Below are 16,426 nucleotides of genomic sequence, written 5' to 3' on the forward strand. Positions count from 1 at the left end.
ATTAAACAAGCCTCTTGGTGGTGGTAGTGGGTGTTTTTTTAAAGCCCCCTCGTTCTTTCTGTTACTTACCCTCCCACTAGTTATTTAGCACGGGGTGCTGAGCCAACGCTTTTTTTGGCGCGTTCTTTTGCTATTAAAGAGCACAATGGTTCCCTTTCCAAGTTTCTTTCCGCCATCGTTCATAATATTTTCCCCTTTTTCCCCCCCGAGAGTTTCCTCCTTTCGGTTTGTGCTTCCCCTCCCAAACCAGAGTCAGCCACCAGGCGCCAGGATTAAATAGTAATAAGAATGGTTCCCCGGATCTTCTTTCCCTCCACTTTTTCTTTTTTTTCCCCTTCATTATAAAAATTTTGTTTGGCCCGGCTTCCTGTCCGGTCCCCTCGCTGTTTTCACCGCCCCCCCCCTTTTATTTTTTTTTTTTTTGGGGGGGGCCCCTTTCTCCCCCCCCCCCCCCCCCGGGGTCCCCCCCATCATCCCCCTTATCATCCCCCCCGTCTGGCTTGTTAACAGGCGCTAACTAGCACTCGCGCCCCCTTCCCTTCTCCCTTCCCAGTCAGTCCCAAACTATCTTTATGCCTGTCAGACTAACCGTTCCCCTTAAGTCGCCTCCAATGGTCGCCTGTGCCATTGCTGTTGCTCCTTTTGTTCCCTGTCCATCCACACGCGCTCTGTAGTGTTCCAGCCTCTTGGCCGTTGAGTCCCCCTAAAGAAGCTTTAAACTGATCCCCCAAGCCCTGATCCTCGTCCGTCCCGCTACCTAAATCACCCCTTCTCCTCCTCCAACGGCCATTCCATTCCCTTGACCTAGCTCCTGAGTTTCTTCAAATCACATCCAACAAAACTTACCCACCCATTCCTTTCCCCCTCTCAAAAAGCAAAAAAGGAAAAAGAAAAAAAGAAAAGAAAAAAAAGCTTTGATCCTGTCAGGTTCTTCACTACTCCATCTACCGTTGGAACTACACATCTGTCAAATCTGACTATAGAACCACGCTGGCGAGGGGTACTCTACAACTTCCTCCCCTTCCCCCCTCCATTCCTCACAACAACACCACTCACCAGCACCAGTTGCTACGACACTACTGCATTTTTACTTTGCCCGACTATTGCTTCTGTGACCACGCCCGCCCCGACATAAAGGTCCCAGTCGCCCTTCCCAGCAAGCCATGGCAGCCATGGTTCAACAGGCCAACTTGGGCCCGCCTGCATCCAAGTACCATAAGGAAGATCCGCAGCTACCAGCGCCGTCGCAGATTGATGATTCGGTGAGTCTGAAACATTTCTGTTTCTTCTGCTGCTTCTGTTTTATTTTTATTTTTATTTTTATTTTTTTCCTGTTTAGTATAAAAATTGCCACGTAAAAAAAAGCAAATATCTGCCTTACCAAGATAGGAGAAAAAGCAGAAAGGAAGAAGAATAGAAAGAGCAGAAAGGAGAGAGACGAAGAAGAAAAAGAAAAAGAAGAAAACGGGTAAAACGATCTGAGCAAGCCAAAAGCAACTTGCAGCTTGTATTGTGACACCCAGTATTGGTTTTTTTTTTTTTTTTTTTTTTTTTTTTCCTTTACTATCTTCTGTCTTCTCTACTCCGTACTGCTTCTTCCATTTTACTTCCTTGCTTTTGCTTTTGTTCATGCATACCTGCGGTTTCCTGGCCCTTTTCTCTCCCTATCTCATCTGGAGATCGATCCTCTTTGTTAGTTCCCTATAACTGTGTCCCGATTCTTGCTTGCACTGCTGCCTCGTACCTTGTTTGATCGCCACCTATCGCCATTTTTGCTCTTGTTCCTCAAGGAAAACGCCCTCTCGCTTTTAAAGCCGTTACAGACATGCTCCTGAGGTCTGGTGGGTCATTGTCTACTTTCCCTATTTACATTATATCCGGTCTGCCTGGACTCTCCTCTGTCCGTCACGTCGACAGAAAGACGAGGATTTCATCCTTGCTATGTTCGCGACTCAACGCCTCGAGGCTGGGGCACGTGAGCAGACCATATTGAGCGCTCATACACTCAGCTCTATGGTATCTCTTCTGTGCTCATTGGCCTTATGGCTACGTTATTTCGCGAATTGCTATTTCCTCTTGTGGCTCTTCACGTCAATCTATCGAGGGTTGGCTGAGTGTACATAATATGCCGCGCTCCAGACACCTTTTTTGATCCAGCTTTGCCATTACTCTGCATGGGTTGTGGGCTGGTACCTTCTGGGCGTGGAGGGAATATGCAGCTAGGCAGACCATCCCTCCTGGGATGCTTACGTCTCTCACCCGCTTTCTTTTCTTTTTCCGTCCTTCTTTTCTCCTCTTCGCAAAGGCCTAGTCCACACGTGCAAGGCAGGTCCTCGTTCTTAGCAGCATAATGCCTGTCCTTAGCACACTGGTTAGCGGCAGCAGTCGAAAAGAATCCGGGTTTCACCCACCCGCCAACCACAGGGCACGCTGGCCTCTCGACATCCCCGCCGCCTATTGCCACTGCCTAGCCTCCATTACATACACGCACTCTGTCGCAGCCTGGATCACATGGCGGCTAGACCAGTACCTGTTTTGATCACCGTATTCTTTTTCCCTGACGGAATATCTGCTCTTCATCCTCATTATCCTCAACTGTTGGTCTGGCATATTTCTTGTGTTTTGTGTGTGAAAACATGACTCCCCCTGGTCAGATCGGGCACTTCCTCTCCACAGTTCCCCATCTTATGTGCTCAACCCTTGCCTTGCCTGTTGGATCTGTCAAAATTACGGCATATTCTCCCCACAGTCATCGGTGCCACACCAAGCAAGGGTAGTGGACGGGGTTGATCTACCGAGTCGTCTGGCCCTTCAGGGTTGGTAACTGCCCTTGGCCTCTCGTTCCTTTTCATCCCTTGAAGATCGGGAACAAGCACTGGTCAGCTCGCGGCGGGCGCTCCCCCTGCAGTGACGCTTTGCTTAGGTCTCTTCCTCGTGTCAAATCGCATATCATTCATTTGGATGCTCTTTTTTGTTGATATTTTTTCTTTTCCCACACTTTCCGCACATATATACGTTTAAACCTGAGAAATAGGTGGCCATTCCCACCCAACTGTGTTGTGAAGACTGGCCCTATCATTTTGTCCGGTTCTTGTGTGGATGCAGAAACCATTTCTCAAGAAGAGCGGCGATAGCTGACTGAAAACCATTGACATAACAGCGACAACCTCAACATTCACACGCTACCCACCAGCCTCTTCAACTCCAGCATCCTAGATCTGCAGGCATTCTCCAGCACCAAAAACAGCCTCCAAAGTCTCCACATCAGTCCGAGACCTCTATTCCACAGCCTCCGTACCCTTCGCCGCATGTCATAGGAAACGGTATCCACCTACAACGCCAATCGCCATACGGGGCTCCTGCTCAGGAACCTTATTATTCTTCTCACCCCGGGACTTATACTGCAACAAGTAGTTCAGGACATTATCCTTCAAGCGGTATGGATTAACTAAATTCCTTGGTAATTTCTGGGTGGAGAGGAGGGATGAAGAGGAAACACGAGGATGTCGAAGTATAAATTCGTCCTGCACAGTTTCCCTCGGCATTTTTGTTATTTTGGTGGATGAAAAACTTAGTAGTTTTGGCGTTGAGGGTGGAATTTTTGTAGCAAACCAAAAACACATGCCATCAGCGTGCTAACTTTCAACAGAAGCCCCAGATCTTATGGCGGCAACCGCACAGATGCAACGCCCTTACCCCCCTATCTACCACACACCTCAGTCAAATTCGCCAGCTTCCGTCGCATCACCTCAAGGCCACGATCCCCATGGACGAAGCCTCTACGGGCAGCCGCCTCAAATGGCCTCGGGAATGTATGGCTACCCGCAGTTTCCACCCATGAACCCTGTCCACACAACTCCGTATGCGCCTCATCCTAGCCAACAACATGCCCATCTCACATCCCAACCTCTCCTTGTGGGCCACCAAGGCACCCCGGGCCAACTGCAACACCAACACCAGCAAACTCAACAACACCCCGGCGGAGTTACGAGCAGTCCACGAATGAAGTTTGACCCAACTCCTCAACATCCCCCTTCGTCGCAACGAACGCCATTAAACCAATCGCACCAGCAGCCACCGGTTTCAGGCGGTACTGTTCATTCAGGAACGAGCGGAAGCAACACTAGTGCTGCTCCCGGTCCGATTCCCGCGACTACTCCACTTGTTGTTAGACAAGACGGCAACGGAGTTCAGTGGATTGCTTTTGAATATTCGCGGGATCGCGTGAAAATGGAGTACACGATTCGATGCGATGTAGAAAATATCAACATTGAAAACTTGAGCCAAGAGTTCAAGACCGAAAACTGCGTGTATCCACGAGCATGTTGCTCAAAGGAGCAGTACAGAGGGAATCGTCTAGTCTACGAGACCGAATGCAACGCTGTTGGGTGGGCATTGGCCGAACTTAACTCCTGTTTACGCGGCAAACGTGGACTTATCCAAAGAGCAGTTGATAGTTGGCGGAATAGCAATCAAGACCCGCGGCTGCGCAGTCGAAGAGTAAGAAGGATGGCAAAGATAAACAACAGAAAAGCTGTTGCTGCACAACATGCCAATCAGTTGACAGGTCCCCCTCCTGCAGGAGTTCCCGGTAGTACTGCTCTAGCCACCACGGGAAGTTTGAGTATGGGAGGTCCACAGCTTCATCATCATCATGCACACCCTGCTGAATCGGGCACAACACAGAGTGGAGAGGACGTTAGCGGTATGTTTCACCAGATGTGATTTTTTTCTCTTTTTGGGGAAAGCTATTTCCTTGTCTTTTTTTTTTATTGGATTCAACCATCTATATATTCCGCTTTTTGCCTTGTTGTTATGGCGGATGGACAATTTTGATGACCTTCATGTAGATGTTGGGAAGCATTTGGAAGGATGAAACGTTCGATGTGTATCTATGTTATCCTGATCTTCCATTTTCTTTCTTTTCTTTCTTTTTTGGTTTCACTTATCACACTTATTCGTCAAAACGGGGAGGGTAACACCTTTCATTCCTAGCACGGTCTGCTTTTATGTCTCGCTTATCCTCATTGTCGTTATGGTAAACTTTGCCAGATGATGTCAGACAGCGTAGGCTAATATCACGCCATTCATTTGATATTATCCATGTATAGGCAACCCTGAATACTCGAACGGTACTCATCGTCCATCTGCGCCGCCAAACACCTACGCCCAACCTGGCCCGTCCCCAGCAGACATTCGCCCTGGCCATATGTTCCACGGCTACCCAAGTTACCCGAATCCGGCCTCCTCCCACTCCCAAACTGGGCCTTCCATGCCCCCTCCTTTGCGTGATACAGGCCTAGACCATTTAGGTCGCCATTCCACTGTCGCCACCTCCCACTCTCGCTCTGAAAGTGATGACCATAGCCCCGATAACACCGCTCTTTTCGGCGACCTTCCCGAAGGACGCCGGAGGAAATTTATCCTCGTCGAGGATCCGCAGCGCAATTGCAGAGTTCGAGTGAAAGTCATGCTCGATCAGGTGGATATGAAGGAAATCCCAGACTCCTATCGCATGTCGAACTCGGTATTCCCGCGAACGTATTTCCCCGTGCAGAGCCCGTTTGGGCGCGGCAACCGTGGTGACAGGTTCGTTGATGACGATGCCGGCGGCAATCATGAAGATAACGGCGACGATGCGGAAGCGACGGTTGGGCGAACTTTGGTTCCCGTGCCGACACTCGACGGAGAGGCGAATCTGGCAGTCCCCAAGATAGCGAGGGGCAAGCGCAATAAGGAGGTTATGTTGAACGATTTGGGATATCGCATGAGCTGGGGACAGAGCAGAGTCTTCTCCGGCAGGACTCTCTTTCTGCAGAGAGCTTGTATGATTTTATTTTTTTTTATTTTTTCTCTTTATTTTTTATTTATTTATTTTTTATTTATTTTTTATTATTTCCTTGGCTATCTTCACTTCACATTTTCCACCCCTGTTTTCCATCTTCCTTACGAGTTGCTGCACGAACGTCGTTGGCTAATCTTTGTCTCTTCCCCTGTTATAGTGGACGCGTACCGCAACAAAATGCGCAGCACGATGATTACCGCAAGCCAGGAACTCACCTCCGTCGCGCCGCATTTCGAAACCCGCGTTGGAAAGCGCAAGTGGCTGGAGCGCAGCAAACAGCCCCGAGCAGGCGTATCTGCCAGTGGGCGCGGCACGCCTGCCGTTACTACAATATCCTCCGCCCGAGACGCGGAGGAGGTAGAGGGTTAGGATTTTAAACCTATCAAAAACCCAGGAACCAGGAACCAGGAACGGGAAACCAGATAAAGGGCTTTTTATTAACTTCCTCGTTCCCACCGGCGGACCCGTGGATTCTAAATTTGATTTAAACCGTTTCCTCGGACTCGCGAAAGTCAATACACAATCACGCTATTTATCGCAAAATCGATAAATCGACGGAACAGGGATATGCGTATGTATATCCAAACACCACAGCCGCCTTTATTCATATATACGGACACCAATCCACCCACCGCACCTCGCCACCTACTGAAAGTTTTTTGTACCCAATTCTTCTGTTATTATTATTGGTAAATATTTTTCTTTCATTTTCCTATTATTCTACATGAAGGGAAACATTACAGGACGGAAATGGGCAAAAAAGGGATATTAAAAAAGGGAAAAATGGATATATTTTTGAGATGAGAAGGAATCATCAATGGGAGGAATATTTGTATGGGATATATATTATATCTTCTTTTCACTGTACTTTTTCTTTCTTTTTTGTTTTATTTTCTTTATTTTTAACACACAATACGGAGTTAAAAATCTAAGGGAAGGATGGAAACTGGAAAGGCAAAGGAAAGGGGAAAATTCGAGGATATCTCTGCTTTCTCTTTTTTTCCTTTCCCCTCTTCTTTCTTTCTCTGTTTTTTTTTTCCTTCTTCTTCTTCTTCTTTTGTTATTATATTCTTACTCCCCTTCTCTTTTCTTTTTTCTTCCGCAGAGCTGGGAAATGGTATATTATATATGGGAAGGAAACGGAAATGGGCTTTTTTTAACTTCTCTTCTTCGATATTCATTTTCGTCTTTTGCTTCTCTCCAAATGCATATACTGTTATATTGATTTCTTTGAAATTTTGTTTTTTATCGCTTGTATGTTAATTAGGTGTTTACTTTGATTTTTATTTTTATTCTTTTTATTCTATCTTATGATCTTGCTTGTGGCAATATCGTTATCTCGTCTCTTCCTCATTTACTTTTTTTCTATTCATCACTTCTCTTCTTATACTTCTTCATAGTGTTGACGTTGTCTACTGCTGATAGATATTATTGATAGATAATATTAACCACAGTTGTCTTCATTACACTTACATACTTTCCATCATGCACCTCTACTTTTGCTTTTTCTTGCTTGTAAGAGATTGGGGGAAGTTGGTGCGTGTGCGCTACTAAAAAGATCCAAATATAAGAGGGACTTGAGAGAAACGATCAATCAGATCAAATCAATACATTGATTGAAGTTAAATAGCATGTATGCAACACTCTATTCCTTTGCTCTTGATATATATTTAACTACTATTTATCTAAGTAGTGTTTCCAAGAATATCTCTCAAGTGATGGTCCGTGTCCAGTCTATATATGCACTCTACATGTACACGAAGATACTATCAGCTTTAATATTAAGTGGTCTTGAAGCATGCTAGCAAGAACGAGGGCCTGAATAGCACAAATACCTGGGGGATTTATCGGCAGATACAGGTATATAGTTGCACACAGTTCTGAACGATTCTCATTTGCGATTTAGATTTTTCAGCTCGGGAATTCTTGAGTCTCGTTCATTAAAACAACGAGAGAACTATCAAATCGACAAATGCCACACCTGCCTTGGCGAGCCAAGGCACACTAAAAGCCACATCCTTTTTTAAGGCGGGGTCTGCATCATACGCCTGAGCCCGCTATTAGTAGTTAAGAGGTTTAGTTAAAGTTTAGGGCAGCTGAACTAATATTCTAGCGCTATTAGGCGTCGGGCTTCTTTAAAAAACCGAGGGCGACCATAAGGTTCCGACAACCATCCCGTGGTTTTAGCTAGATACAAAAAACTTTCAACGGACAGCGCTAGCCATATTTCACATATCATTTCATTGATTTTCAACTCATCATTATGATTTCTAAAAATTTTCTCTCTTTAAAAACCAATTCTAATCCCCCCATCTCAGCGTTACAGAGGTCAGTCAGCGTTTACCTGCGCGGCTACGACTAACGTATGCCGCGCCACACTCAACCTCTTGGCATTAGGGCTTGCTTAACTTGCTCAGGGCAACGAACTGCTGGCAAAGCTCGCTCAATGAATACATGTCAGATAATCTAGTGAGCTTTACAGCCCTTGCCTACCATGTTTAAGCTATTAAATTGGATGGCGTGATATATGATCTCCTCGTGTACTCCGTATTACAAATTCTGAGCGTTTGGCATTTCTCAGCAGTGACACACTCCCCAGTCATTGATGAATGACTTGCAGACATCGCATGGAACATAACATCGTAGGCTGAGATGCGATGTGCACACGGCCCACTGATAACCCGAAACCCCTGGATGATTTCATTCCAGAGGCGCATCACTCCATCAGATAATAGCTACTTCTGTCCACAGTGACTGACTTGTGACCATTTCATTTGTTGGCCCGGGTATCGAGAGTACGGCGGACAACAAGCCATCAAGTTTAGTAGGGGTTAAATAGTCAGATATAGTGCTAAGTCCAGGCCATGATATTATCTCTCTCTTTACTCGTGGCATATTCACTCAAAATGAAACTCATGAGCTGGCGTAGCGATATGTCAACTTTGACGTCGAGGAGTTACGTCTGTCAGGGCGGCTGCTGTGGGTGCCAAATATTGCATCAACATCGAGTTGGCATGGAAGCTATGGCAAAGATTCCTAATCCCAATGCCGGCCGTCTTCACCTCACTACTGCTAGTGAAATAGCGTGGATGGAATTTTGCACCTACTACCTATTCTCTATCCCAACGCTACCGAGTCCCTTTTGATTTTACCTTTAATAGGTGCGGAGCATATGCAAAGCCCCTGTTCCAAAGGTATATTCATGGAACTCGAGGCGAAACTCTGTAGGTGTGGAGTTATATCATTTAGCGAAGGTTCCTGGCATGCTGCTAGATTTAGTCTGCCCTAAGATTGCTTGATACCAAAGAGCGAGGATGTCTTTCATTCGATTTTAGTTTCGCGGTCTGTACTTCGCAAGGACACTTGACGGATTTAGACTCAAAGCATGTCTGATGAACAAGAAGGGCTCAAACGGTTGGATGGAAGGTTTGCCATCCGGCCGTCCATGGGAGGATCACAGTTGAATTTGACGGCGGACTGTGTAAGTCCTTTTATTATGAGTTATAGAACTATCTAACTCAAGACAACATAGGGTCACCGGTGATAGAGTACCTAACAGCCATAGGCCATTCAGAGATCTCCTTTACGGTGCAGGAACATACCATCTCACGAGAGAAACTAACAGCTCTGGAGAGTTATCTCACACTGCTCAACCTTACTTTCAGGATTATGATGGCCCACAGCTTCACGGCCTCAAAGGAACTAGTTCACGACCTAATTTGTGAGAGGATTTACTCAGGCTGGAAATTGAAGCCCAAAGAGAAGCCAGGGCTCTATATCACAAGCAAGCCTTTTTGATACAGAGCATCGTTCACAAAAACAAACCCCAAAACTATACCATGGCCTAGAGTACAAAGATAATCCTAAATTTGACTTATTGCTCCTTGCTTGAAATCTCTTGATCAACATCGAAGGGCCCTTACCTTGCTCAGGTTGTTGAACTGGAGAATGGGCAGACCTTCCTGGTATTAAACCCACAGACGGCAAAGTTCCTCGGTTTCCATTCTACTTTTCTCCCAAGGAAAAAGCGGAGGTTGAAAGAGACATGGATGGACTGTCACTGGGCATGCAAGCAATGCAGAGTATCAACGACAATGTCAGGGATCTGTTCCCAGAGCAAGGGATTGCAAGGCCAGAGCAGTATGGGCAAGCTAAGGATGCTCTGCCCCTGGGTGAAGTAATTCATCATAAGTGAATTCGCCCCCAACGAAAATGAACAGAAGGTGTGGGAGGAAGATTGACCATTCGACAATTGATGCCAAGTCTACATCCTTTTCGAGAGTTAATATGATTTGGTGCGTGGTGGGCTATTCGGCGTATCAGGCAGAGAGAGCTTGTTATAATAGTCAAGAGTTGACGTCGGGGATCCTGAAGAATATGTGGTCTATCGCCCTCCTGAGATTCCCTACAAGCATCCTTAATAAGATCTGATAAGTCTGCAAAGCAGCGTCACAGGGACACTGACTACTAAACACCGCGCCATAAGCGCTCGATGAGCTGGACAAACTTTGCTCGGATGTGGGAGGCTCCTTCCTAGACAAGTCTTCATCCGCTTGGTGGCCCTCCTTGGTTGGGATTATTTATTTTCTATTAAGAAAGGTGTGATAACCGAGTGTTGCATATGGGATTTTTGGCACAAACCAGACCTACCTATTTAGATAGGTATAGTACCTTACCTCCTATACGTCGCTCTATTTAGACGTCTTGGATCTTTCTCTTAGGGTCGATGTTCATCCTAATTTCAAACCGCGTCAATTACACCGATCGTACCCGTGGCTCTTGATCCAGTATACGGATGTATGCGCTCGATCTACTATTACTGACACTATATGTAGAACCAGACATTTTATGGTGGGGTATATCTGATTGGACTGGAATTAATTATGCAACAAAGAAAAAATAGAAACGGCAAAACAATGTAAATCAGGATGCAGAGGAGACAGGGATGAGATTTTAAGGAGAGAAACTGAGAACTGCGTTACAGGTGTACCATGTACCATGAACTATGAAATGGGTATTATAAACTTGGAAAGAATGAATAGTAATGTATGTTCATGTAACGAATGGGCTATATGACATGCGGGTGTAAGTTAGTAGAAAGCACACCAGCGTGCAAAATAAGGATAGAACCAAGGAAGAAAAGGATATCGCAAACTGGACCTATACATAATATTGAGAACCTGGATATCCCACCTCGAAAGCTTTTCCCTGCCGCTCTAGCTGTCCGTCTCAATTTCATGCACTCTCGAGAAACGATCTAACACTTCGCATCGCACCACCAATTGCCCCTCCCCTTCTGAGAGCTCTGGCCGCACCATTTCCAGTTTCGGAAGGCTTAGGTGGGTTAGGTGGGTTAGGTGGGTTAGGTGGGTTAGTTTCTTTAGGTGGGTTAGCCCCGCCAGACCCGGGGAACTCATCCCACGGAGAGCCGTCGTTCGGCATCCCACCGTCCTCGGTCCACCAGTTCACGTTTTTGGGGTTCCGCACGGCTTGGGGGTTGACTCCCACGTCGATGGTCCCCCAGATTCCGTCTTTGATGGAGCCGCCTATCGTCTGGGTCTGCACTATCGGGTTATCGCCTCCCTGAAATCCTATCCGGAAAAGCACGTCTCTATCATTGGGTGTCCATCGTTGTTTGTTCGTCGTATACGGCGAAGTGGCTTCGACACTTTTGATCAGGGGTTCATTAAAGTAGATCTGGCCAACATGGGAAATGGTGCCACCTCTGATGGTATCATTTTGGAGCCTCGTAGCTCCATGGTGGATAATTACTGAAATTGGTAGTTAGTTGATCTGTCTAGATGAATATATAGAATTCGATTATGGATTCTTGGGGGAAGAGGGGATCGTGTTTACTGTGTAAGTGATTAGCACGCCCAGTGTAGTGGCCCGGGAAAACGGTGGTAAACGAGGCCGTGCCGTTCTGAGCTGTCGGTTGGATCCCTCGCAGGGCGTTGTTATCAATCTCGGCGGGGTTGCCGTCGCCATTTCCAGGAGCCACGACACCAGTGTAGACGCCCTATGGAGGAGGGGGAAAAAGGGATGTTTAGCATGTTGATAAGGGGTGCCTTTAAATATCTCACTTTTTGTTCCGCGGGGGAGATGGGGGTTTCTCACAGTCGAGTTGCAGCCCCATAACTCAACATATGCATCTGGGATGGGCTGACAGTTTGACACATCGATAACGTTGATATCAAGGTGAAGGGCTACGCTAGGTTCCACCTTCCCGCCCACTCCCGAACGGACATCCTCGCGGATAAGTTCTCCCGCAACCCCTTTTGATGTTCAGTAAAGCTGTCTTTTATCCCCCAAAGGGCAAGTTGGAGGGAACAAGTGATAGTAAAATAAAATGGAACCCTTACAGTAGGGGCCCTCCATGACTTCAGGATCCAGCACGCAGCTAGCTTGGCGGCCAAAAAGCTCTACATCAAGGCCAGAGTCACGGCGAGCCAGAGACTTATATCCAGCACGCTCCCGAAGTTCATTCAGGCGGGCATGTCTCCGATCAGCCTGGTAGGATATCCAACCACGCTTCTGGAGATCGCTCGTACATTCGTAGACTCCGCGTCTTGCAGAATGTTGAAGATGATACTTACGCCGGTGAACATCTCCCTCGATGGAATGGCCAGGATGCGCAAAGCTGGCTACGGCCAGAAGCATAGGCACAAGCGCGAGGGAAAGGAACTGCATGAGCGAAAGTTTTAAGGAAGAAGTAGAAGAAGGAAAGGTAAGATGCCCAAGGACAAGAAACAGAGGCATAAATGAAATCTAGCGGCGATATCAAGCGGGCATGACTGTCTCTATATATGATGCCTGGGCAGGCATCTTGTTAGGCTAAGAGATCAGCTGAGAAATTTGCGAGGAGCAACATAACTAACTAGCGAAAGCTTGGATGAAGGAGCTAATTTTCAGGCAAGGGCCAGGATAAATATCAAAGGGTTGAAATAGCAATTCCATTGTTTTCTATCCGTTAAAGACTCGATCCATGTTCGTTTCAGCCTTCGGCAGATGAGGCCAGTGATGGCATTGGGCATGCGTTTTCAAAACCGAGACTGCGGCCGTTATTCCAACCGCCTATCCGTAGAGAGTGAGGCTTGTAACTAGGGATTGGTTAGGTTCCAAAGGATCAGCAAAAGCCTCAAGAATGAGGTTTTGAGTTTTTTAGCCTCTGGCCTTGTCGGAGAGGGAGTGAGAAAAGCAGCGGGATATGGGGAAGAAATGATGAAGCCCCAGGAACAAACTACTCTTCCTTCAATGGGAGTAAAGAGTTGCATTATTGCCCATAACCGCAGAACCGCCGAGAAGAAGACGTAACTATGGTGAGGGCATTGACTGTGTTTCCTGCAGTTCTTCGCTTATCCACAACTTGCTTGAAGGCTTAAATAACTAAGTTAACTAGTTCCTGTCAAGTTGCTAGAACGAAGCCAAAAGCGGAAACCAAGACTAGCCGAGCCGCCCAAGTCCATATCAAAACGGTGCGATTGCGATTGATGGATTTACGTGGACAGGTATATATGTATGCGATGTCAAACATATGCCGAAATACTACGTACAGCGTAACTAGTGCAATGCGTAGAACCTACGTGCATGGCCAGCATCGGCATATGACCGATTAAGTGAACAATTCGAAGAGGATTGTTGCCTCGAAGTGGTGTCTGCTTGCTTCTTGCAGACCAGTGAGAATGGGGATAGAAAAGTGAGAAGAAACGCGAGCAACCGATGCTCCTCTGATGTACTTTGATTGTCTCATCTGATCGGTTCACTGGCATCCAGATTGGATTAAATAAATCAATGATTCTGAGTTTTCCCTATCACGCTGAGTAACTACAACAAATTACCCCTCGGCCCAATTCGTCGTATAGGTGTTCAGGGTAATAAGATGAATGGACGAACGATACCTAGGGCTAGGCGATATTGTGAGAGGTGAGATTCTCGTTATTCCGTTCGTGATACGAATGAACTGTTACTTGTGAGAGGCAAATATGCTAATAGGCAGATTTTTCTAGGATTTTTCTAGATACACAGTATCCAATTTATACAAATTCCCATCTGACCCTCGCTAGATGAGAGCTTCACAACTTCAAAGATTCGAAGAAGATGTTCATCATCTCAAATATAAGAAGCAGTTATGTTAAGAACGCTTTGGGACAAACAACTAAATAAAGATTGGTTCATTTGACCAACACAAAGCAGTCTCCAACACGTCATAGAATTTATACTGGATAAACCCCCAGCTGTTAGCTGTGCAAAGCATCAAAACAAGCTTTTTGGACAACCCCTGCAGAAAATGAAAAAAGTTCGAGTTTGACTGTGAAAGACAAAGCTGATGGGGAACCTGAAGTGGCGTTTCCAATCCATACTTGTGACTCTTAAAAAGGATTCAAAGTCCATCTCACAGACTGTATCTCGACAACGGGGGAGATCCTCAGCTCTAGAACACCGACTTGGGGAAAAAAAAATATCATTACATATGCCTCGACAAATTGACGTGGGCAGAGGTCATAAATACCAAGTCTTTGGTTTCGAACGAGCTACAACCAGAACTATCATGAAACCAACCCGATCCCGTAAAGGAGTTTCAAGTCATCAAGAGACCAGTGTGTGTTCTAGGTCCACTTGATTCCAGCGCGCCAAAATAGCAGTACACCACTCCAGACTTGCGGCTCTGGGGAATTCAGTGATTTTCTTCCAGTCAGTTCTGGGTTTGCAAACATTTACCGACGCCTTGGTTACAGCAAGCTTCGCATCACGCATGTGGTCTCCCAGGCCAATTGTTATGTTGGTTCATGTTAAAATGTTGGGTTGCATAGCATTTGCAAGCAGCACGCGGGGCGGAGGTAGGTTCCCGGATTGCCCTACGACTGACCACGATATGTACATAAATATCATCGTGTCTTCCGGCCTGCTGTTTAAGTTTCTACAGATCATTTCCTCTTTTTCTTTCTTTCTTATTTCTCTTTTTGGTTTCTGTAATTTCCATGACAGGAAAGCGTTGCGTTTGAAAATCAATCGCACAAGGCCCAGCATGGTTTGGCTCAGACGAGTCATTCTTTTCTTGTCTGTGGTATGTTCAGTTGTTTCAGCGCGGTGTACCACACCAGGACAGCGCAAAGCATGGTACGCATATTCTTCCCATATAACTGGAAGAAACAGGCGTGCTCTAACCCCGTTCCACTGCAAGAGTTAATGGCTGATAAAAATTGCAGGCACACTTTGAGCAACTCTGAGAAACAAGCATACATCGATGCTGAGCTCTGTTTGATGAGAAAACCACCTAAAACCGCTTTTAAAGGTGTAATAACACGGTTTGATGATTTCCAAGCTCTTCATGTGCACACAGCATATATGAACCATTATGTCGTATGTTCCCGCTATACCACGAAGAGCCGATACAACAGTCGTTCGAAGCCGATGGCTAATTTGCGATATATCACCTAGGGAGCATTCCTTCCCTTCCACCGGTTGATGACGTATAGTCATGAGGCTGCGCTTCGGGAAGAGTGTGGCTATAAAGGCTACCAACCGTGAGTTCTGTCTAACCCGTTTGCGTGTGTTACCACACAAAAACCTGCCGGAATAGCTCTGTCGAGTAACCACGTTATATATAACCTTCCTAACATATCCCGGAACTTGAATTTCCAGCTATTGGTATGAGCAAATGGATGCAGGGAAATTTTCCTCATCTGACATTTTCGACTCCGTCTATGGCTTCGGCGGCAATGGGTTTGGGAGGGAAGGCTGTATCACCGACGGACCTTTCGCAAACTATACAAGCCCGTTTGGACCGGGATCCGAAATTAGAACCCAGTGCATCGATCGAAATTTCGATGATGCGGTTAGCTTAGGCACCTCCCGGGCACGGGTGGAGGACTGCACCTCTAAACCTAACTGGATATCAGCATGGAATTGCATCGAGCTGAACCCTCATGGTGGTGGCCACAATGGCGTCGGGGGCCAAGTGAGTGATGCCTCAGAAAACCATTTCCCGCCCCTGCACCGATTTAGATCATGTTCGTGAGGTAAATCTAATAGGTATTCATTTTTTCACTCTCGTTAGATGGCCAGAGGTGGCGCTTCCCCCGGTGATCCTATCTTCTTTCTCCATCACGCCTGGATCGACAAGTTGTGGTGGGACTGGCAGGCGAAGGACCTTCCAGCGCGTCTGTCTGAGATGGGTGGAACTAATTTTGATGAAAACTCCGGCTTCCCTCCCGGTCCGCCAGACTATCCGTAAGTTGCCTATTTCTTCTGCCTTCATGCATGAGATTTAAAAGGAACTAATTTTGGTAAAACTAAACGCGACAGACAACCCGGAGCAATGCCCGGTGATCCGGGAAACATCACCACATTAAATCACGTCCTCTTCATGTTTGGCACTATGGGCGACGATAAGATAATTGCCGATGTGATGGATATTCAGGGAGATTTCTTATGTTACGGGTACGTAGATCCAGAGTAGTTTTGAATTTGAAGCTTTCCTACCAGTTTCGCTCGAGAACCACGAAGTAGACAAGAATTGCTAGGTTATTATTATTACATATTAGAAAGTAACTAGCAAAAGGTGATGCATTTACTTCCAGC

The 16,426-nt window shown here is 46.4% G+C and overlaps 4 protein-coding genes across 5 annotated transcripts; 3 read left to right on the forward strand and 1 right to left on the reverse strand.

Annotated features, from left to right (window-relative positions):
• Positions 1-3,663: 3,663 nt before the first annotated feature.
• BDBG_01173 (uncharacterized protein) lies at positions 3,664-6,214 on the forward strand (the record flags this gene model as incomplete). Its single annotated transcript, XM_031720220.1, has 3 exons — positions 3,664-4,705; positions 5,112-5,825; positions 6,003-6,214. 3 exons carry the CDS (start codon positions 3,664-3,666, stop codon positions 6,212-6,214), a joined length of 1,968 nt encoding a protein of 655 aa, XP_031576300.1.
• Positions 6,215-9,193: 2,979 nt separating this feature from the next.
• Positions 9,194-10,362, forward strand: BDBG_01174 (uncharacterized protein). The gene is made up of 2 exons (XM_031720221.1): positions 9,194-9,326; positions 9,778-10,362. Exons 1-2 carry the CDS (start codon positions 9,231-9,233, stop codon positions 10,024-10,026), a joined length of 345 nt encoding a protein of 114 aa, XP_031576301.1. The 5' UTR covers positions 9,194-9,230; the 3' UTR covers positions 10,027-10,362.
• Positions 10,363-10,648: 286 nt separating this feature from the next.
• Positions 10,649-13,186, reverse strand: BDBG_01175. 2 transcript variants are annotated; one of them, XM_031720222.1, is made up of 6 exons: positions 12,724-13,186; positions 12,208-12,645; positions 11,963-12,120; positions 11,702-11,864; positions 11,012-11,616; positions 10,672-10,913 (listed from the first exon to the last, which is right to left on the reverse strand). In XM_031720222.1, exons 2-5 carry the CDS (start codon positions 12,602-12,604, stop codon positions 11,081-11,083), a joined length of 1,254 nt encoding a protein of 417 aa, XP_031576302.1. In that variant the 5' UTR covers positions 12,605-12,645; positions 12,724-13,186; the 3' UTR covers positions 10,672-10,913; positions 11,012-11,080. The 2 variants fall into 2 exon arrangements, with proteins under 2 accessions (XP_002628267.2, XP_031576302.1); XM_002628221.2 differs by having other exon boundaries at positions 10,649-11,616; positions 12,208-13,186.
• A 1,406-nt stretch (positions 13,187-14,592) lies between these two features.
• BDBG_01177 (uncharacterized protein) lies at positions 14,593-16,426 on the forward strand. The gene is made up of 6 exons (XM_031720223.1): positions 14,593-14,962; positions 15,052-15,205; positions 15,284-15,369; positions 15,488-15,803; positions 15,903-16,075; positions 16,151-16,426. Exons 1-6 carry the CDS (start codon positions 14,598-14,600, stop codon positions 16,302-16,304), a joined length of 1,248 nt encoding a protein of 415 aa, XP_031576303.1. The 5' UTR covers positions 14,593-14,597; the 3' UTR covers positions 16,305-16,426.

The sequence above is a fragment of the Blastomyces gilchristii genome, assembly GCF_000003855.2.
Source record: "Blastomyces gilchristii SLH14081 genomic scaffold supercont1.2, whole genome shotgun sequence".
Lineage (NCBI taxonomy): Eukaryota > Fungi > Ascomycota > Eurotiomycetes > Onygenales > Ajellomycetaceae > Blastomyces > Blastomyces gilchristii.